The 22,382-nt window shown below is 41.4% G+C and overlaps 1 protein-coding gene across 1 annotated transcript in view; it reads right to left on the bottom strand.

Moving 5' to 3' along the window:
* Positions 1-22,084, bottom strand: part of THSD4 (thrombospondin type 1 domain containing 4) — a 645,795-nt gene extending 623,711 nt beyond the window's left edge. The window contains exons 1-2 of the mRNA XM_021667503.2: positions 22,012-22,084; positions 7,687-7,756 (exon numbers count right to left, since the gene is read on the bottom strand). Of these exons, the coding sequence (XP_021523178.2) occupies positions 7,687-7,756; positions 22,012-22,040 (99 nt within the window). The 5' untranslated portion in view covers positions 22,041-22,084. The remainder of the gene's footprint in view (positions 1-7,686; positions 7,757-22,011) is intronic.
* Between the last annotated feature and the right edge of the window lie 298 nt (positions 22,085-22,382).

The following is a 22,382-nucleotide window of genomic DNA, read 5'->3' as shown; positions in this document are numbered from 1 at the left end:
CAATTAAAATTCTTCAACAACAGACTAGATCAAACAAGAGCTTCAACAACAAACTAGATCAAACAGAAGAAATAATTTCTGAACTTGAAGGCAAGCCTTTTGAAATAACCCAATCAGAAGGGAAAAAAGAAACAAGAATTAAAAAGAACAAAGAAAGCACATGAGACTTATGGAACACCTTACAGGAACAAATACTTTAATTATAGGACTTCAGAAGGAGAAGAAATGGAGAAAGGCACAGGAAATCTATTTAAAACAACAACAAAACTTCCTAAGTCTTGGGAGAGATACAGACATCTAGATTCAGGAATGTCAAAGGTCATTAGTGAGATTCAACCCAAAAAAAACCTCTCTGAGGCACATTATAAACGAACTGCCAAAAGTCAAAGACATAGAATTCTAAAAGCTTTAAGAGAAAAACATCAAGTTACATATAAGAGTATCTCTGTTAGACTACCAGCAAAAATGTTTAGCAGAAACCTTACAGGCCAGGAGAAAATTAGATGATATATTCAAAGTGCTGAAAGAAGAAAAAGCTGTTAATCAAGAAAGAATACTGTTTCTAGCAAAGCTGTTTTTCAGAAATGAAGAAGAAATAAAAACCTTCCCAGACAAGAAAAAACTGAGAGAATTCATCACTACTATACTAGCCTTACAAGAAATGCTTATGGAATTGCTATAGCTGGAAACAGAAAGACAATAATTACTATCATGAAAACATGTGAAAAATATAAAACCAGTCTAGGTAAATCCATAAACATACTCTAAATACCCTAGTGTTGTAATGGTATTATGTAAATCTTTCAATTTTCTAGCATGAAGGTTTAAAGCCAAAAAGCAAAAAACATCAACTACAAATAGAGGCTGAGGAACATACAAAAGATACAGGTGTAAGGCAACCAAGACACAAATTGGGGGTGGAGGAAAAATGAAAGTACTTTAATGCAGCTAAAGTTAAGTTGCTATCAGCTTGAAATTGTCTATTATAACTATAAGACTGTTTATGTTAGCCCCATGGTAACCACAAAGAAAGAAATTTTACAACAGATACACGAGAAAAGAAACAAAGCGTAGCACCACAGAAAACCACTAAACCATACATGTAAACAAGCGAGGAAGAAAGAAACAAAGGATCTGCAAAATAACCAGGAAACAATGAACAGAAGGGCAGAAAATCTTACCTATCAATAATAGCCTTGAATGTAAATGGATTAAATGCTCTAATTTTAAAAAATAGAGTGGCTGAATGGATTAAAATAAAAAAAGATCCAACTACATGCTACCTGAAAGAAAGTAACCTTGCCATTAAAGACAAACACAGACCGAAAGTGAAGAGGTAGAAAAACATACTCTATGCAAATGGAAACCAAAGGCAGGCAGGAGCAGTCATTCTTACATCAGATTAAACAGACTTTAAACGCAAAACTGTAAAAAGAAGGTCATTATGTAATGATAAAGGGATCACTTCAATAAAAGGATATAATAATTATAAAAATGTATGCATCCAATACTGGAGCATCAAATATATAAAGCAAATATTATTATATCAGTATTAGAGATAGACTGCAATACAATAGTAGACGGGGACTTCAACACCCCACTTTCAACAACAGACAGATCACCTAGGCAGACAGACAATCAACAAAGAAAAGTTGGACTTACACTGTATCATAGACCTAACAGATAATTATGGAACATTCCATCCAAGAGATGCAGAATACACATTCTTCTCAATTGCACATGGAACATTCCCCAGGTTAGATCATACGTCAGGCCACAAAACAAGTCTTTACAAATTTAAAAAAATAGTGTAACATGTATATATTCATACCATGATGGCATAAAACTACAAATCAACAAGAAAAACTTTGGAAACCTTACAAATACATGGACGTTAAACAACATGCTCCTAAATAATCAATAGGTCGATGAAGAAATTAAAAGGGAAATTTTAAAATTCCTTAAGACAAGCAAGAATGGTTAATAGGTTTTTCTGGTGCTTTTCTCTATTACCTCCTGTAACTCCTACCTCAAAAAAGAAGAAAGATTTCTAAAAAATAATCTAACCATGAATCTCAAGAACAAACTAAACCCAAAACTGGTAGAAGGGAGAAAATAATAAAGCTCAGAGTAGAAATTAAAAAAAAGAGACTAAAAATAATTTTAAAGATCAATAAAATAAAGAGTTTGTGTTTTGAAAAGCGAACAGAATTGACAAACCTTAAGTACACTAAGGAAAAAAGAGAAAAGACTAAAATAAAATCAGGCATCAAAAAGGATATAGGACAACTGACAACACAGAGACTATTATGAAAAACCATTTACCAATAAATTTGAGAACACAGAAGAAATGGATAAATTCCTGGACATATATAAGCTACCAAGACTAAATTATGAAAAAATAGGAAACTTGAAGAGATCAATAGCATACAAGGAAGTTGAATCAGTAATAAAAAGTATTTCATCAAAATAAAGCCCAGGACCAGATGGCTTCAGTGCTGTATTCTATAAAAAATTTGAAGAAGAACCAATACCAATTCTCTTCAAACTATTCCAGAAAATTGAAGAAGGGGAAACACTTCCAAACTCATTTTACAAGACCAGCATTATCCTGATTTCAAAACCAGACAGGGATACAACAAAAGAAGAAAACTATGGGCCAATATCCCTGAAGAACACAGATGCAAAAATTCTCAACGAGACACTAGCAAACTGAGTTCAATAGCATCTTATGAAGATTATTCACTAAGATCAAGTGGGATTCATCCCAGGGATGGAAGGATGGTTCAATATATGCAAATCAATACATGTGACACACTACATGAACAAAAAGAAAGGCAAAACTGTATGATCATTTCAAAACATGCAGAAAAAGCAATTGACAAAATTCAACATTCCTTTATATAAAAACTGTCAATAAATTAAATAGGGAAGGTATATACCATAACATAATAAAGGTCATATATGACATAGCCACAGCTAACATTATATTGAATAATGTATACTGAATAGTATAAATTATACTGACATTATACTGAGCAAAGCTTTCACCTTTTCCTCTAAGAACAAGAACAGGATAAGGGTGCCCACCTTCACCACCCTAATCAACATTGGAATTCCTGGAAGTCCTAGCCAGAGCAGTCAGGCAAGAGAAAGAAAAAAAGGGCAACTAAATTGGAAAGAAGGAAATCAAATTGTCCCTGTTTGTAATGACATTATCTTATATACAGAAAACCCTAAAGACTCTACCAAAAAATGCTTAGAATAAACAAATTCAGTAAAGTCAGAGGATACAAAAATCAGTAGCATTTCTATATGCTAATTGCAAACTATCTGAAAAAGAAATTAAGAAAATAATTCCATTTACAATAGTACACACACACAAAAATAAGATACCTAGGAATCTTAAGCAAGGAAGTGAACTTAAGCAAGGAAGTGAAAGATCTCTGCATTGAAAAATTTAAAAACAATAGAATAATATCCCATGTTCATAGATTAAAAGGATTAATATTGTTAAAATGGCCATACAAGACAAAGCAATTTACAGATTTAATGCAGTTCTTATCAAAATAATAATGACATTATTCATAGAAATTTTTTAAAAATCCTAAAATTCATATGGAACCACAAAAGACCCCAAATAGCCACAGTAGTCCTGAGAAAAAAGAACAAAGCTGGAGGCATCATACTACCTGACTTCAAAATATACTACACAGCTATAGTAACTAAAGCAGCATGTTACTGGCATAAAACAGACACATAAGCCAATGGAACAGAATAGAGAGCCCAGAAATAAATTCACATACCACCTGACTTTCAACAAAGGTGCCAGAAACACATATTGAGGAAAAGACAATCTCTTCAATAAACAATCTGAGAAAATTATACATCCACCTGAGATGAATGAGACTAGACCTCTACCTACTAAAATCAACTAAAAATGGATTAAAGATTCGAATATAAAACCCCAAATTATGAAACTACTAGAATAAAATATAAGAGAAATGCTTTATGACACTGCGCTGGCAAGGATTTTAGAAATAAGACCTCAAAAGCACAGAGAACAAAAGCAAAGATAAACAAATGGAATTACATCAAACTTTGCTTCTGCTACAGCAACGGAAACAGTGACGTGAGGGCGTGTAAATTTCCACAATAAACTGAAGACACAACATACAGAATGGGAGAAAATATTTGCAAACTATACATCTCACAGGGGGTTAACATCCAGAATATATAAGAAACTTAAATAACTCAACATCAAAAAAGAAAAAGCAACTCAACAATCTGATTAAATGGGCAAATGATCTGAACAGACATTTATCAAAAGAAGACATACAAATGGCCAAAAAATATATTTTGAAATGCTCAACATCACTACTAATCAGAGAAATGCAAACCAGAACCACAGTGAGATACCACCTCCCTCCATTTAGAATAGCTATTATCAAAAAGGCAAAAGAAAACAAGTGTTGGTAAGGATGTAGAAAAAAGTGAACACTTACGTACTGTTGGTGGGACTTTAAATTAGTACAACCACCATAGACAACATTTGGAGGCTCCTTAGTAAACTAAAAATAGAATCACCATAGGATCCAGCAATCCCACTTCATATATATCCAAAGGAAATGAAATCAGAATGTTCAAGAAACATCTGCACTCCTATGTTTATTGCAGCACTATTCACAATGACCAAGGTATGGATTCAGCCCAAGTGTCCAACAACAAATGAACAGAAAAGAAAATGTGGTGTGTATATACGCAATGGAAATACCATTTGGCCATTAAAAGAATGAAATCTTGTCATTTGAGATAACATGGATGGACCTGGAGGTTATTATGTTAAGTGAAATAAGCCAGATACAGAAAGACAAATACCACAGATGTCACTCATATGTAGAATCGGGAAGAAAAGAGAAAGAGTTGTTATCATAGAAGCAGAAAGGAGAACAGTGGTTACCAGAGACTGAGGAGAAGGGAAAGAAGAGAGCAGAGAATGGGGAGAGGATGGTCAATGGGTACAAGTTACCAAAAACGGGGAGTAAGTTCTGGTGTTCTATTACACAGTAGGCTGATGATGGTTAACTGCAAGGTATTATATATGACAAAATAGCTAGAAAAGAGGCTTTTGAATGTTCTCAAAACAAAAAAAAAAATGATAACTGCATGAGATGACTGGAATGCTAAATACTGTGATTTGATCATTATATAATACATATGTATTGAAACATCAAATTGTATTCATAAATAGGTACAATTACTACTTGTCAATTTTGAGAATTTAATAATAAAGTAACTCATAAATCTTTTTTTCCCCATTTCTCAGAGCAAATGCTTAAAGAAAGATGAGAGTGATACTGATTTGGGGACCTTTTGTTTAGGTTAGGCACATATCATTAAGGTTAACTTGAAAAAGTACAAGAGACCCACCAGCAAAGTAAATTGATCATTTATAAAGTGTTTTCAGTTGATACTCTATTTGAGCAAAAACAACAAGAGGAACATGGTAAATTGATTCAACTGTTAGGATTAACAACCCCGATCATTCTAAACATTAATAAATAATATAACTTAATAATAAAAGTAGGCAGTTGTCCTTTCTGAGTCCTGATATTATGAATAGAGATGATGCAGTGGAGTGAGGTGGGGGGGGGTGCAAATTTCCAGGTGAATCCAATGAAATGATGCTTAGACCTTGACCAGGTTTTCCATCAGTCAGTTAGTCATTCAACAGGGATTTTACTGAGCAGCTCCAACATGCTAGGCTCTATTCCAGGAGCTGGGAATAGGGCCATGAACAAGACCAGTTCCTACTTTCATGGAGCTGACATCCTAGTGGGAGATACAGTACACTAGAGGTTTATACCTGACCCAGAAAAACAGAGCTGAAACATAAAATAAATTAGACTATAATCAGATAAGAACACAAAGAACTGCTCCCAAGAAGGGTCATATCTAGCCAAATACGTGCACATACTCATTTTTCTTAGTCTCCTTCTGTCCCAAATTTCCCCTGCGAAAATTCTCTCTCAGGAAAGGAGCCACCTGCCTTGGTCACACTTAGATACAAATAACTGATCTCTTCTCAGGAGTCTGAATTTCATTCCAGGTAGACAGGAAGAGCTCCTAGGTAGCAGAAAGGGCTTCTAGGGACTTTCTAAGAGTCCTATCATGCATTGTTTCTAAGGAAACGTTGATCAAGTACCTGCTCAGTTGCAGGGCAGCATTAGGCTTGTTCAGGCAATGGTGAATGGTTCATTTACTATAAAACACACAAAGCCTGAAGGGAAGCATATTCGATACTGTCAGTTCGCTCCTTCAAATGCTGTCTACCCTTCTCCACCCAGTCTTGTGGCCCAGAAGGCTGGCCTTTGGGGACTGCATCAAGGCCTTCTTGTCTTCTGTCTTCTGGTTGGTTTGGCCAAAGGGAGTCACCAACAGGAGATGAGGGATGAGAGGAAAGAGAAAACCAGGTTCTTTTTTTCTTTTTTTTTTTTTGAGACAGAGTCTCCCTCTCTCGCCCAGGCTGGAGTGCAGTGGCGAAATCTCAGCTTACTGCAACATCCACCTCCCGGGTTCAAGTGATTCTCCTGCCTCAGCCTCCTGAGTAGCTCGGACTACAGGCACATGCCACCATGCCTGGCTAATTTTTTGTATTTTTAATAGAGATGGGGTTTCACCATGTTGGCCAGGATGGTCTCAAACTCCTGACCTCAGGTGATCCACCTGCCTCGGCCTCCCAAAGTGTTGGGATTACAGGGTGAGCCACTGTGCCTAGCCAGAAGGTCAGGTTCTTATTTCCCAGTTCCGTCCCTGCCTGGCCATCAGTTGGCAGTGGCTATGCCTCTCTACTGAAGATCATGACTCCCCGTTGGGGGTTCTCTTGCATAGCAACGGCCATAGCTACAGCTGCAGGTCTCTCCCTGCCCTTGACCTTGAAGGTGCCCCAAGAGAGGGTAAATGCTCCCTACTGGTCTCCTCCATTCCCAAGGGGTTCCTTAAGCCCTGCCCATGCCTTTGTATGGTATTCTCACTGACCTCTCAACTGTCCATTCTAGAGAACACATGTTGCAAAGCTGGCACTGCTCTCAGATCAGAGACCAATTCCAGGCACCAGCTTCATATTTTAAGCTCCATAATGTGGTTCGGATCTGTGTCCCCACCCAAATCTCCTGTCGAATTGTAATCTCCAATATTGGAGGTGGGGCCTGGTGGAAGGTGATTGGATCATAGGGATGGTTTCTCATGTTTTAACACCATCCCCCTTGGTGCAGTCATGGCGATAATGAGTTCTCATGAGATCTGGTTGTTTAAAAGTGCATGGCACCTCCCCATTCTCTCTCTTACTTCTTCTCTAGCCATGTGAAGTGCTGCTTCCCCTTTGTCTTCCACCATAATTGTAAGTTTCCTGAGGCCTCCCCAGAAGCCACGCAGATGACCAGTATCATGCTTCCTGTACAGCCTGCGGAACTGCGGGCCAATAAAACCTCTTTATAAATTTCACAGTCTCAGGTATTTCCTTATAGCAATGCGGGAACAGGAAAGTACACTCCATATTCTGTAAATGATGCTTCCTTTCAGGATTGAGGGTGACTCACCTCCAAATAGAACAAAGTTCATGGCAGTGACCACAGTGACCCCAGCCCCTCAGGCAGAAAAAGAAAACTCTGGACGGCCCTGGCTTACCTTCCTGTGTTGAGCGGAGGGCTGTGGGCAGACGAACTGGAATCCAAGCAGCAGGAGGGAACCCAGGACACTGAAAGGGAAAAATAGCAACAGGCAGGACGGTGAGTATGTTCCAGGCAGCAGCACCCAGTGGAAGGCAGCATCACCATCTCATCAGTGGATGGGGGAGAACAGCCCAACCCAGGCCCTGGGACGTGACCCAGTGAAGACACACAGGGACGGCCCCACAGGAGGGAGGCAGCATGGTGCTGTGGCAAGGCATGGCATGGGGCAGATGTGGGATCACAGCCCAGCCTTCCTGCTTACCAGCAGGGGTTGTAGGTCATAGCTTGAACCTCTCTAAGTCTCAGTCTCCTCCCCTGAAAAACTGGGATAACAACAAAAACTGGCTTAGAGGTTTAGAGGAGCAAGATGATGTGCCATGCCTGACAGAGAGAGTGCTAGTGTAGTGTACATGCGGTCCCTCAGGGTAGTAAGGTCAGGAAAAAGTGTTGGCCTGGATCCTGCCAGGGAAGTTCCTCTCCTTACAGCTCATGCTTTCCTGGGAACCATTCCTCTGCCTCTTCACAGGCTTTTGATGTCACTTATGTTCTCCATGGGTGGGATCAGCTGTGCTAAGCCTCACTGTCACCAGCCCTGATTAGGGCATGTCATCAAATAAAGGGGTGGTGGGGAAATAGGAGCCGGCTGAGAGAGCAGGGTGTGCCAGACAGGGCAGGGAGCCAGGCTAGAATTCCAGTGCCATCATTCCCATCTGGGTGATCTTGGGTCAGTTAGCATTTCCATGCCTCAAACATTCTCACCTTCTGTGAGGACTGTAACAGAGGTAAAACACCTGGCATGGTTAGTTAAGAAGGTGAGGGAACGAGTACAGTTGGCCAGGCAACCTGGAATGCAGTCCCTCTGAGTCAGAAGAAAACCTAGATCTTTCACTCCCTCTCCTGCCCCAAGTCCCCCTGCATGCTGTTGGAAATGTAACCTCAGATCAAAGGAGAGACAAGTGTCAATTAATTTAAATGCCCAAAGTCTCGTGATTTCACATCATCAATGTCATTATTTTAAGCATCCCTGCAATGAGGCTACTACATCTTTTGACCATTTGTCAAACCTTATTTAACCTAAGTTAAATAATATAGTGGTTCCCAACCTTGTTGAGACTTCCAACACAACTGAGAGATGTGAAGACCAAGAAAACCCACTATGTCAGGGTGGAGATGAGGAAAACCCGCCCGAAGCCGGGGGTTAGGTCTTGTGGAGTTAGATAAGGCTTCCGCCATTTCTGAGAATCCAAAATTCCACCCCAGTTCCTGTTTTGTATGTAAGTGACCCAGCAGACCACACAGAATGGACATGGACAGACTGGTTACAGACTGTGCAATGTGGTGAGATACAGGGAAGATTGTCTCTGTCATATGGTGTTGAAGGCATCCTTTTTGCTGTTGTCATGGAGTTGCAGCAGAGGCTCCAGAGCTGAGAACGTGAGTATTAGGTATGCATGCACACACTCTAAAAAGAGTGGCTGCACTGTCTATTCGGACCTACAAAGTGGGTGCCACCACCCTTTCACCTACCTCCCACCTATATGCATAAGGAGACTGGAGGATGGAGTTTGCTAGGTGTAAATTTCCCTGAAGATAGACATAGGAGTGCTGAATACAGCCCTTCCACTCCCCTATGGGAAAGGAAAAGTAGGAGCACTTCTCCAGCCAAGCAAGAGGGACAACATTCAGAGCTTGATCCAGATGCCACGGTATCTGGGGGTATAAGGATTGGTGCCTGATTCTCCTCTGAAAAACATATAAAGGCCAAACCCCAGCTAGAGCATCTAGGAGGGAAAAATGGAGAGAAGGCTAGGATGGGAACAGTCTGTATTTTTAGAGCCTGGAGGGGCAGGAGATGATTTCCATGCCCATGGAAAGACATGGAACTTAGGTTATCTGGAAAGGACTCTACCAAAGATTTTCACTAGAATGAGATGACTCCCCTCCTCGAAAGTAAAGGTATGGCTTTTGCCCATGGAGTACAGGAGCCGGGGGGTGGAGATGGAACTTAAGGAGTCAGCCAGCTCTGCAGAGCCTGCACCAGGGAACGGTGCAGCAGGAGAGCCCAGTAAGGGGAAATGCCCCAAGAGAGGAAAATCTGGAACTTAGACATCTGCCAACCGAGGACAGCAGCACAAATTACAAGGGACACCAATTCCACTGGGAACCTCCTTGCCAGTTACCTCTCCTCTCCTCTGCTTCACCCTGGAGGAATTCCTAATGGCAGTGAGTGGGCAGGGCAGGGAACTAGGAGTGTGAAGAAACCAACCAAGCCCCCTCTTCCCTACTACATGGGTCTGAGGCTACAACAGGCCCAGCTTGAAGGAGAAAAGAAGATTTTAATTGGATGAGAGATCAAAATTTTTATATCTGACTAGACTTTCCTTTTGTTTTTTTTGTTTTGAGATAGATTCTTGTTCTGTCACCCAGGCTGGAGTGCAATGGTGCGATCTCGGCTCACTGCCACCTCTGCCTCCCAGGCTCAAGTGATTCTCCTGTCTCAGCCTTCCGAGTAGCTGGGATTACAGATGGCACCAACATGCCTGGCTAATTTTTACATTTTTAGTGGAGATGGGGTTTCACCATGTTGTCCAGGCTGGTCTCAAACTCCTGACCTCAGGTGATCCACCTGCCTCAGCCTCCCAAAGTTCTGGGATTACAGGCATAAGCCGCCACGCACAGCCTAGACTTTCCTTTTAATATACTGTATTTATAACAACATTCTTCCAAGCAAGGGATGTATTCAGAAAAATAATATGAAATTAGTGGTGAGAAGAATAAAGAATTGAATTATAACTTGCTGAGGATCTAGACTAGCACTTTCCAATAGAGTTTTCTATGATGATGGAAACATTCTCTGTCTGTACTGTCCAGATACACAGATCTGTGCTATTCAGGACACAGAAAGCTAACGGTACAGGTCTAGATGGTGATGTTACTGATGTCCTTGATAATTTCTAAAATAATTCCCTTTCTCACTCCCACCACACACAACTTCCTTTGGACTTTTTACTTTCTTTTTTTTTTTTTTTTCTTTTGTGAGACAGAGTCTTGCTCTGCTGCCCAGGCTGAAGTGCAGTGGTGTGATCTCGGCTCACTGCAACCTCTGCCTCCCTGGTTCAAGCGATTCTCCTGCCTCAGCCTCCTGAGTAGCTGGGATTATAGGAACCTGCCAGCATACCCAGCTAAGTTTTGTATTTTTAGTAGAGACAGGGTTTCACCATCTTGGCCAGGCTGGTCACAAACTCCTGACCTCATGATCCTGACCTCATGATCCACCCACCTTGGCCTTCCAAAGTGCTGGGATACAGGCGTGAGCCACCGCAACTGGCCTCTTTGGACTCTTTAATAGTTGAAAATGAGCCTGTTCATTAAACACATAATGTACTGGAAATACTGCCCAAGACGGCTCCAGCCATAGGGCAAGAGAATTAAAGAGAGCGAGTTCCCAGACAGTTGTGGCAAAAGGGCAGTATCTAGCTGTATCCCTACTGGATCCAATTTGACCTCTAAACCAAGAACATGTGCACCACAACTCACAATTCCATGTTCCATGGTTGCATGACCTTGGGCAAATCACCTTCTCTCTGTGCCTCAGTTTCCTCATCTGTAAAATGGGAATTATGTAACTTGTCCTGCCTACCTCAAATGAGTTAATGTGCAAGAAAGCACGTTATGAACCCATGCCTACAAATGTGAATCACTTGCAACATATTCTGGCACTGCTTACTCATTTAAAAAGAAAACAGATTGGTGTGGTTTTGTTTAAAAAAAAAAAAACAGCAGCTCCATAAATGTGTTACATCTCAGCCCCTCAAAGCTCTTGGCACACGCAGTAACCACATATTCGTAAGGAGCAGTTCGGATAATCACTGATCCAAGGTTGCACTTCTATAGCATTCAGGGAGACTTGGGGCAGGAGAGGGAGTAAGGTCACATCTAGGTTTTCTTCTGACTCCGAGGAATTGCATTCCAGGTTCCCTGGTCAATTCTACTCATTCACTTACTTCTTAGGTCTCTTCCCAGAGGATCTTGTCTTCACAGGGCTTCCTTGACGCAACAAAAAACAGTGGTCCCTCTCCCAGCCCAGCCCTTTTCTCATAGCACTTACTATGTCACGTATCATGACTTTACTTAAATTTCTCTCTCTATCCAATGGAATGTAAGCTCCATGAGATCAGGGAGTTTGTTTCGTCACCACTTTATTCCCCAGCACCTACCAGAGTGGCTGCTATATAGCAGGAGCTTAATTCACTGAGTTAAAGAATGATGCTTCACCATCTTGGTGACCCTTGATATTTCAAGATTAAGTGAAAATAGTGTGAATTAACATATTCAAAAATGTCCAAAGCCACTTTGGGAGCTTTTAAAATGTTCTTTTATGAGGGATTTATAAAAATCAGTTGTGCTTTTGAATTTCTGTTACCTCTCTCCAAAAAAACCATCCTTAGAAGATCATAAGATATGGCAGCAAAATGTTTGCTGGTGCCTCTTGTCACAAAAGTGCAACACAAATTATATTTAGATGTTCAAATGCTTCTTTTCTTCATTTACCGGGCCCTATTGAAGCTAAAATGCATAGGAGTACCCCACGAAATTAATTCTGCAGTAAAATCTTAGATATTAAATGGTCTCTGCTCTGAATGGGATAGAATAAATTCCCCCAGTGGGGAAATTATTCTTCAGGCTACAATAACAGCAGACACAGCAATATATAACCCCAGGGGCCAGAGGAAACCCTGCCAAGGGCTGAAAGTTTCCCACCCCTGCTCAGCACACTCTGTTTTAGGATACCTCACCCTGCTTGCGCATACCTAGCTAATTGGTATCTGTAGCTGTGCCTGTCCCTTTTCAGAATACCAACAATCTAGCCCAAATCTGTGTTCCTCCAGACCCAATTCAAAATTAATGTTGGGGAAGGAGAGAGCATGCATGTGCCTCTGTGTGCGCAACTCGTGTGTTATTTCACTTTGATAGTTTGCTTTGGCAAACCGCTCCCAGCTTGCAACGTTTTGACAGACTGAAGGCTACCAGGGCCTTTGGCAAACAAATCACACACTGCTTTCCAAGTGGCAAGGGGAAGCTACATTCCAACCAAGACTTTCCGATTCACCTTGCAGTCGATATAACCTAACATTTCACACGAACCAAAAAAAGAAAAAACAGTTATGCCCTCTACCCAGTGCTGTTCTAGGTTTAAAACACTCTATCATTCCATTTCCCCATGTAGAAAAGAATGCTCATTGAAATTTGGTACCAGATTTACATCATGGAACTGGGGCTCTGGGCTTCTGTATTTGCTTTGGCCAGTCCCACTCTCCACCCTCCGACCATCTCAGCTGCAATAAGGGTGGATACTGTCACAGCCCCTGTGTACCTCGGATTACTTCAATGAACTGAACACCACTTGGGCATAACAAGGAAACAAGGAAACAACAAAACAAGGAAAACAAGAAAAAAAAACCTACTTCCTTTCTTCTTCGGTCAATACAACCCGAGAGATATTTTGGGAGCAACCAGATCACTAATAAAACTATATCGACCTTAGCAAAAGAGAGCCACAATCTTAGCATTGAAGTGAAATCCTGCCAAGTGCACTCTGGAGATAACAAATGTTTGCTGGCCGGGCACAGTGGCTCAGGTCTGTAATCCCAGCAGTTTGGGAGGCTGAGATAGGCAGATCACTTGAGGTCACAAGTTCGAGACCAGCCTAGCCAACACAGTGAAACCCCATCTCTACTAAAAATGCAAAAATTAGCTAGGCGTGGTGGTGCATGCCTGTAATCACAGCTACTCATGAAGCTGAGATAGAAGAATAGCTTGAACCCAGGAGGGGGAAGTTGTAGTGAGCCAAGATCGCACCACTGCCCTCCAGCCTGGGCAACAGAGCGAGATTCTGTATATATAGAAAAAAAAATGTTTGCTAAGCATGCATTTCACCATGTTCAGCTCAGTCCTCTGCCTTCCTCTGACAACAGTTAAGAGTAAAGGCAGCAAGGAAGGGAAATGGGTTACCAATGATATTAGCCAATAAACAGCTGATGGCTACCCTTGATTTCAGTACTCTCAGGTAGTACCTGATTTCAGCACTCTGAGGAAGTACTTCACAACCATCCTATCAGACACTTTTACTATACCCATTTTGCAGGTGAGGAATTTGAGGCAAAGAGAGACTAAGTCATTTACCAGAATGCCATACAAGCATACTAAGTGGCAAAGCCTGATTTCTAACACCAGTGATTGGTCAGACCCTTGGCTTGGACTCTTAACCACTGTGCTGCGGGGCCTCATTAGGACACATTTTTTTTTTTTTGAGACAAGAGTCTTGCTCTGTCACCAGGCGCCAGGCTGGAGTGCAGTGGTGCAAGCTCGGCTCACTGCAACCTCCACCTCCCAGGTTCAAGCAATGCTCCTGCCTCAGCCTCCCAAGTAGCTGGGATTACAGGTGTGAGCCACCACACCCAGCTAATTTTTGTATTTTTTAGTAGAGACGGGGTTTCACTATGTTGGCCAGGATGGCCTTAATCTCTTGACCTCGTGATCTGCCCTCCTTGGCCTCCCAAAGTGCTGGGATTACAGGTGTGAGCCGCTGTGCCCGGCTACAACACATTTTTACAAAGCAAGCATTTGCCATTTGATTACATCAACTTTCTTCTCCACTCTGTATGAGGTAGTGGCTTCACAATCTCCTTTATTTTCTGCCATCGCTTGCAAGAAGCATCAGAAACTAGGTGGATGCAATAAAGCTGCATTCATCCAGTCCCACTAGAGGACATTCTAAATTTCAAAATAAATGAAACCAACCACATAAATCCCAAACTTAAAAAAATGCAGGTCAGGCACAGTGGCTCACACCTGTAATCCCAGCACTTTGGGAGGCCGAGGCAGGCGGATTATGAGGTCAGGAGATCGAGACCATCCTGGTCAACATGGTAAAACCCCCATCTCTACGAAAAATACAAAAATTAGCTGGGCGTGGTGGTGCACACCTGTAGTCCCAACTACTCGGGAGGCTGAGGCAGAATCGTTCCGGGAGGCGGAGGTTGCAGTGAGCCAAGATCACGCTATTGCACTCCAGCCTGGAGACAGAGTGGAGTGGCTCACAGGTGCATGCAACCATACTCTGTCTCAAAAAAAAAAAAAAATGCATTCTATTTATTTCCTCTGTTGTCTTACACAAATGAATCTGAGCTTAAGTAACCTTCCTTAGATGGCTCAGAGGCACCAGAGTTAATATCAATCAAGATGGTGCTCTTTGGAGCACAGCAGGCTTGGGCTTGAGATCTTCAGACACACAGGGCTTTCTGAATCTGGTTGGCAGTTAGCTGTCTCCTTCCTGCTATCAGGTGTTGCTTACTGTACTGTCAATGACCCTGCATCCTCTTAACTGGGCACCTTCTGGATCCGCCTTGGTCTTAGAAACATTCAGATAACCAAGCTGCAGCCAAACAAAGACCAACAGGCCCCAGGAAAAGGCCTACCTGGCTCACACAGAGTGAAATGTTTCCATTATAGAGCATGAACTTAAGGACACATTTTCTAACTGCAGTTGGTTTTTATCGCTTGTTTCCAGGTTCTCAGCTCTTGCAACCATTTGTATGTTCTGGACTAGTACCTCTGCCAATGTGAGGTGTTCCATCACAGCACAGCTTTCTTTTTTTTCATTCTTTTCTTTTCTTTTTTTTGAGACAGGGTCTTGCTCTGTCACCCAGGCAAGATCACCACTCACCACAGCCTTGATTTCCCAGGCTCAAGTGATCCTCCCACCTCAGTCTCCTGAAGAGCTGGGACCACAGGTGCATGCAACCATACCCAGTTAATTTTTTGTTTGTTTGTTTTTATAGAGCCAGGGTTTCATCATGTTGCCCAGGCTGGCCTTGAACTCCCAGGCTCAAGTGATCTGCCTGCCTCGGCCTCCCAAACTGCTAGGACTACAGATGTGAGCCACCTTGCTGGCCTACACAGCACAGCTTTTAAAGACACAACACCCTTTGGTAAATTTCCATCCTCAATGGTAGGTTTCTTGAGGAAATGGTTTCTGATACACCTTTGCAGTGAGCACAACAATCAGCATAATCTTGACCCATCCTCAGGAATAACAAATACCAAGTGAATAAAAGAATAGAAGGATAGAATAAAGTGAAGGAAGGAAAGGAGAAAGAGAGGAAGAAGGAAATATCAGTCACTAAAGAAAGTGCTGCTGTCCAGGAGTTTAAGATCAGCTTGGGCAAGATGGTGAGATCACATCTCTATAAAAATGTTTTTTTAAGTTAGCCAGGCCTGGTGGCACGTTACTCAGCAGTCTGAGGTGGGAGGATCGTGTGAGCCGAGGCATTTGAGGTGCCAGTGAGCTATGACTGCACCACTGTACTCCAGCCTGGGCAACAAAGAGAGACCCTGTCTCTAAAATACATATATATTTTTTAAGTGTGGCTCTGTGACAGTTTTCATCAAGAAAATGTTTTCTAAGTGCATCCCAGAATTCCCTGCTGGAAAAACAAAAGAGCTGGGGAAAGGAAGGCAATGCTAAAAAAAAACTTATACAAATTGGGATTACTGGTTCTAATCCCTGGCAGGAAGAGGAGGGGTCAATGTTAACCCAAAGCATAAAAATCCACTTAGAGATGTAAGGAATGGGTAATTGGCAGCCCAGTGATCACACCTTGACTCTACTGAACCTTTTTGGGTACAGAATGTTCTAGCAAATCCCACAGTCAAGGAGTGAGTGATGAGGACAGGATCCAGGTACCGGGCTGTGCCAGGCAGAAAGAAAAATCAATACTGTCTGAATGCTTGCCGTCATTTTACAGGTGGGGGTTTGCCAGGGCAGCCCTCCAAAAATCTATTTTATTTCCTCCTAGCCTCTATGCCTACCACTCAGATGGCTCCTCCCGGACTTCCCGCAGTCAAGACTCCGGCAGATTCTTCCCCGGACACCTGCACACTTCTGCACCCCACCAGATGTGCTGTGTTCATGTAGTGTCAACCATGTTCCCACACCTGTTTATGCCAGTTGCTATTGCTTTGTAATGACATAAAGTATTCAAATAGTAAACAAACCCATGAAAGCGAGCACAAGAAGAAAGCACACTTGTTAGTTGTTTCTACAAAAATGAAGTTAATTGCTTTGGAAAGACTCAATAAAGGCAAGCAGCCAAGAGAAAAAAAAAATGCTGGCAAATTAGGTGTGGATGAGATAACTGCAAATGATTAGGGGCAAAAATAACAAAAATCCAGAATCATTCCGGTACTCAGATTGCTTTGCAAATGTCTTTAAATTCTCACTGCACTTAAAAGGAACCCAAATGGAAACCTCCGATCATGCTTATGGGTTTGGTTTATACAAGAAAGACAATCGGGGGTTCAGGCGCAAAGAAAAGCCCATGGCCCCACATCAAAAGACTGGTGAGTGGATGTACATGTGTTTTAAGTTAAAAGTAAACTGTTGAAGGTGTATGTGTGTCATTTGTTTGGTTTCCATGCTTCATTCTACTTTTGTAATTAACTAGCTAACCATCCTGGTCAGGAAAGATAGAATTTCAACCTTATCTGTTGTACATAAAAGGTAGTTATTAATTTATTGATTCACTCTTCAATAAATATTTATTAAGCATCAACCAAGAAGTAGTTTAGATGTCAGTTACACAAATTCTGGCCTGCTTTATTAATACCATGAAGTTTAATACTTGTGATCCAGGCCTGGCCTCCCTTCCTTTTGCTCCTCTTCCCTTCTTCCTGCTCCTCCTCCTTCTCCTTCCCTCTCCGTCCCCACCCCCTCCTCCCCCTCTTTTTTCTCCCCATTTCCTGATCACTGGCACAGGGATATTGATTGACTCCATGACCCCACTCAATTATCACATATTTCTTCACCTTTGAGGGAAATTTCAGTTTTCCTCAATTATACCTTAAATATCACAACTTGGGGCATTCTCTTTCTCACTCACACAAACACATTTTCTTAACCCCCTTCTTTCTTCCTTTCTGCATTCAGGACCCTTTTCAGTTGCCCCCAAGAACAGCCACCTTTCTCTTTCTCATTTCCTCAGTCCTTTTTGGTTGTATTTCTACGTGTAGTAGCTGACAGGCATTAAAGTAATAATACTTTATTGAAGTATGTATCAAGGAAAAGAAAAACTTTAAGTTGCAGAAGACTAAAACCAGACACTTGACCTAGGGCCATCAACCTGTAAAACCCTTAAAATAATCCAGAAGACTCCCTCATAAAAACACCATCTAACTCTGTAATCGCTCTAATTACATCCGTAATTCCTCAAAAACCATGGTTTAAAATAAAAATCACCGAAGTCAATTTTATTTCCTGCCAGCTTAACCATTTGTTTGGCATTTGATAGTTCTGTCTTTTTCTTTGCTTTCATTTGAAACATAAAATATGTCAACCATATGAAAGCACTCCTCAAAGTAAGGAAGAGCACCTGGTCAAGTAGACTGGCTCCAGAGATTTTGTTGGCTGGCCAACTCAGGTAGCCATCAGCATTTATTGTACTGTTCTAGGGATAAAATTGTGTTTCCCTCCTATCACTTACTGAACAAACAAATAAAGATGTAATTGTGCATCCAAAAAAAAAGGTGCATAATTTGGAGCAAGCCTTTAAGAAATAGAAGCACTCTGAGCAAGGCAGAGATACTCTTGTGTCTTTCGTTTCTGTATCATTTAGTGCCATTTCCTTTCTAACAGATAACAAACATTCCTTAACTAGGATTAGCCTACCCTTTGGTCCACATGGATTTTAATTGCCCTGAATTTTTCATGGCATCCAGAGCTTGTCCAAGATTCAATGATAATCCCCTAACCAGATCCATCGAGAGTTAAAATCTTAGTGCCTCTTCTGCTACTAGGTTTAACTGTAATTTCTTTTATTACTACGCACTCTGAGCAAGGCAGAGATACTCTTGCCATGTTAATGCCCAAGGCTTCTGTCTCTTTCAATGAGGAGGAAGCTGGATTTCTATTTCTCTGTGGCTTGGCAACAATTGGGGAGGTATTTTTAAACGAAATCTCTGTATATCAGAATTGTGACTCCCCTTAAATGTTCTTTCCGCTCAGGGATTTTCTTGACAGCTAACTCCTAATTTTAATTTGTTTTCTCTTTAGGTAGAGAAATTCTTCGGCTTTTCCAATTGATCTTTACGCATTGAATTGCCTTGATAAATATTAAAAATTCCTTAACGTGTGTGTGTGTGTGTGTGTGTGTGTGTGTGTTTCTCATCTACCAGTTTTGTCAGACCTCTCATTCTTCAAGTAACCATAGCCCTTTTCTCCATAACATTCTGAAAAGCATTTAAACAAAAGGCACTCTAGTTATGCTTCTTTTTCTGTTAAAAATATATTTACATGGCCCTAAAAACAAGGATGCAAAATGGTTGATGTGCACCTTGTTTATGAAGAAGGGAGTTTGATGGAAATCTCAAGCTGAGATCCCCTAAAGAATCAGCTGTCCTCATAATTCACATTTTCTTTCTCTAGTACTGACAGCAGAATTCTTGGCAAAAGGTCCTGCTGAGCAGCCCTGTTCAAACAATCCTTGCAGCAGGACCCTCGTGCTAGAGGCCTGTCCAGGCTTCCAGAGCTCTACCACAAAGATAGCATCTAGCTTTCAACTACTCCCATTCTGCTAATTTCTCTTCTGTGGGCAATTTCCTTGAAACAATGCATGGTTTAGAGGTGAGTTCCCCAGGCCTCCCACAGAGGGAGATGACCTCCATACCACACACCCTGCTTAGATTATTACAGGTGGCTGTTTGCAGGGGCATTCATTAAAATTCCCGGACATAGCTACTAATACTTAGGAGGCAGAGGTGGAGGATCGCATGAGCCCAGAAGTTCAAGGTTACAGTGAGCTATGATTGCGCCACTGCACTCCAGCCTGGGTGACAGAGCAATATCCTATCTCTCAAAAATTAAAGAAACAACAGGAAAAAAAATCCAAAACATTAAGAAAAAACTTTGTCAAAGGGACTTCCTCCCAAGAAACTCCCTGCCTGTGCAGCCTGGGTGGCCACATTTTTGAGGGTCCTCAAGCACTCGTAGGGGCCTTTTTGATGACAGCCAGACTTACACGAGCTTAGTACATGGTGGACCTACCTTTCATAATCCACTTGCCCTCTTTGAACCAGTTCAATAACTGACTGTGACCTCTACTTCTTTGTCCCACATGGGGCCCTGGTTGGTCCTGGTGCTCAAAATGCCGTGGTCCTACAGTGACCCTGTGGGCCAACTGCATTGCTCACTACCTTATGGTTTTACAACAATAATTTGGAACTTCCATAAACTAGATGCATATTTCATCCCTTGAAATACCTTTTAAACTCTTTTTTTAACTATAGTTTTAAAAAAGCACACATGCTAGGCCGGGTGTGGCGGCTCACGGCTATAATCCCAGCACTTTGGGAGGCCGAGGCGGGCAGATCACCTGAGGTCAGGAATTCGAGACCAGCCTGGCCAACATGGAGAAACGCCATCTCTACTAAAAATACAAAAAAAATTAGTCAGGTGTTGTGGCGGTTGCCTGTAATTTCAGCTACTCCAGAGGCTGAGGCAAGAGAATTGCTTAAACCCCCAAGTCAGAGCTTGCAGTGAGCCAAGACTGCACCATTTTACCCCAGCCTGGGTGACAGAGTGGGACTCTGTCTAAAAAAAAAAAAAAAAAAAAGCACATATGCTAATTTGTACTAGATGCCAATTTCTATCTTGAAGAGACCACCAAACATTAATTTGGGCTGTCCTACTCACGGCTAAATATCATATAGCCTTCAGAATGAAGCCTTTTCTTTCTTTTCTGACCGTATCTGACATGCTTGCGAATATGTCATTGATAAAGAGGTTTGTAGTTCTCTGTGGGTATTTGGATTGCAGGCCTGCACACATCTGCTCATGTAAAATTATACAAGCAACTACATACTAAAGGTCATACACGTGTACTGTACTCAATTAAATGCCAGGCATTAGCCCAAGGGCATCTGCTTGGCAAATGCTCTAGCCCTGGTTGGCCAACCACCTGTGGCACCATCATAATAACATACTACAGACCATTTTACTTTCTGTTATAAGTTCTAGGCATTTGGGACTAATGTACAGTTATGCAAAAAAAGACTACAAGATATCGTAATGATTCAACTTTGAAACAAAACATTCTTCTTTCCCCTCATTCCAGATTCACAATTTATTTAAACAGCTGCAAAGTAAACTAGATGCTGAAGCAGATAATTAAGCTGACAACGATAAACCCTGATTTCAAATGTTGGTATTTATCAAAATTAATGCATTGATCTCATAATGTATAAACAGTATAAATTTAAACTTATAAATTTATATTAATAAAATACTGTCATTGTCTATTTTATATATTGAGATCTTGCATAGGATTTTGATGGAAGAATTTTTAAAAGGCTCTGTCAGCCTTTTTAAAAAGTTTGAAAATAACCTCAATAACACAGATTACAGTTCCAATGCTCAGACCCCTTATTCTAACTCTGCATATAAAGGAAGGTGACAGCCGTGATGTAAGCTCTCTGAGCACTGGTTTTCTGATCTACACAAAAGGGATAATAGTACTTACTCAACTTGCCACGCATGGTTGATACAAAGATTGAATTTTAAAACTCTGTTGAAAGTCAAAGACGTTTTGCACATAAGGGACAAGAGAGAGCACCTTTTAAAAATACCATATTCAAACAAAATCTATGGCGTTGCCACCAGAGAATGATTTTTTAAAAGTTCTTTACATAATTCTATTACACAACCAAGGTAAATAAATATCCATTGATCTGACCCCACCTCCCGGGTTCAAGTGATTCTCCTGTGTCAGCCTCCTGAGTAGCTGGAATTACAGGCGCCTGCCATCACGCCCAGCTAATTTTGTATTTTCAGTAGAGACAGGGTGTCACCACATTGGCCAGACTGGTCTCAAACTCCTGACCTCAGGTTATTCGCCCGCCTCGGCCTACCAAAACGTTGGGATTACAGGCATGAGCCACTGCACCCAGCCTGAAAAAATTTTTCTGAAGCCTAGAGAAGGTCTCCCAGAAGATAGTAGATTGACCTAGACCCCAAACCACTCAGCACAGCACACAGCTCCCAGGCCTTGGAGACCCTTCTGAATAGCAAACTATTACCCATCTGCATGTATGATATCAAAAATATCAGTCTTGATATAATACGTCAGTTGCAAACCCTTAAGATCACTTACTTTAAGAAACAATATAATAAAATGCAAATATCAAATTTCTTATCCTCCTGATTTTTTAATAAAGGTTCTTCACTTACCTGAAAGACCCCATGAAATGGGAAACCATGATGCTTGGGGTTCAGGCAAAAGCAAGGGCTCTTCAGAGACGTTGCCAATTTCCTGTAACTGGGAGTCACGTTCAAGTCCTACAGAAATGAGCAATGTTATTTTTAGCATCATTTACTTAGAAAGATTCTAGAGGCATACCTGGGTTAATAAAACCAGAAATGAGCAAATAGAAGATACGATATTAAAACAAAAGTGCCCAGTTATGGTTACTAGGATTTCCCAACTGAAATCCAATTCTATATGAACATGAGGTAACAAGTGTACAAGACAACCAGCACAGTGCCCGACCCACAGAAGATGTTCAGTAAATCACTATCAGAACGATTACCTCAGACTCTGA

The sequence above is a fragment of the Aotus nancymaae genome, unplaced genomic scaffold (assembly GCF_030222135.1).
Source record: "Aotus nancymaae isolate 86718 unplaced genomic scaffold, 86718_ANA_hifiasm-v0.15.2.pri h1tg000003l, whole genome shotgun sequence".
In the NCBI taxonomy this organism is placed as follows: Eukaryota; Metazoa; Chordata; class Mammalia; order Primates; family Aotidae; genus Aotus; species Aotus nancymaae.
The sequence above is the reverse complement of the archived record's forward strand: the minus strand, read 5'-3'. Positions and strand labels throughout refer to the sequence as shown.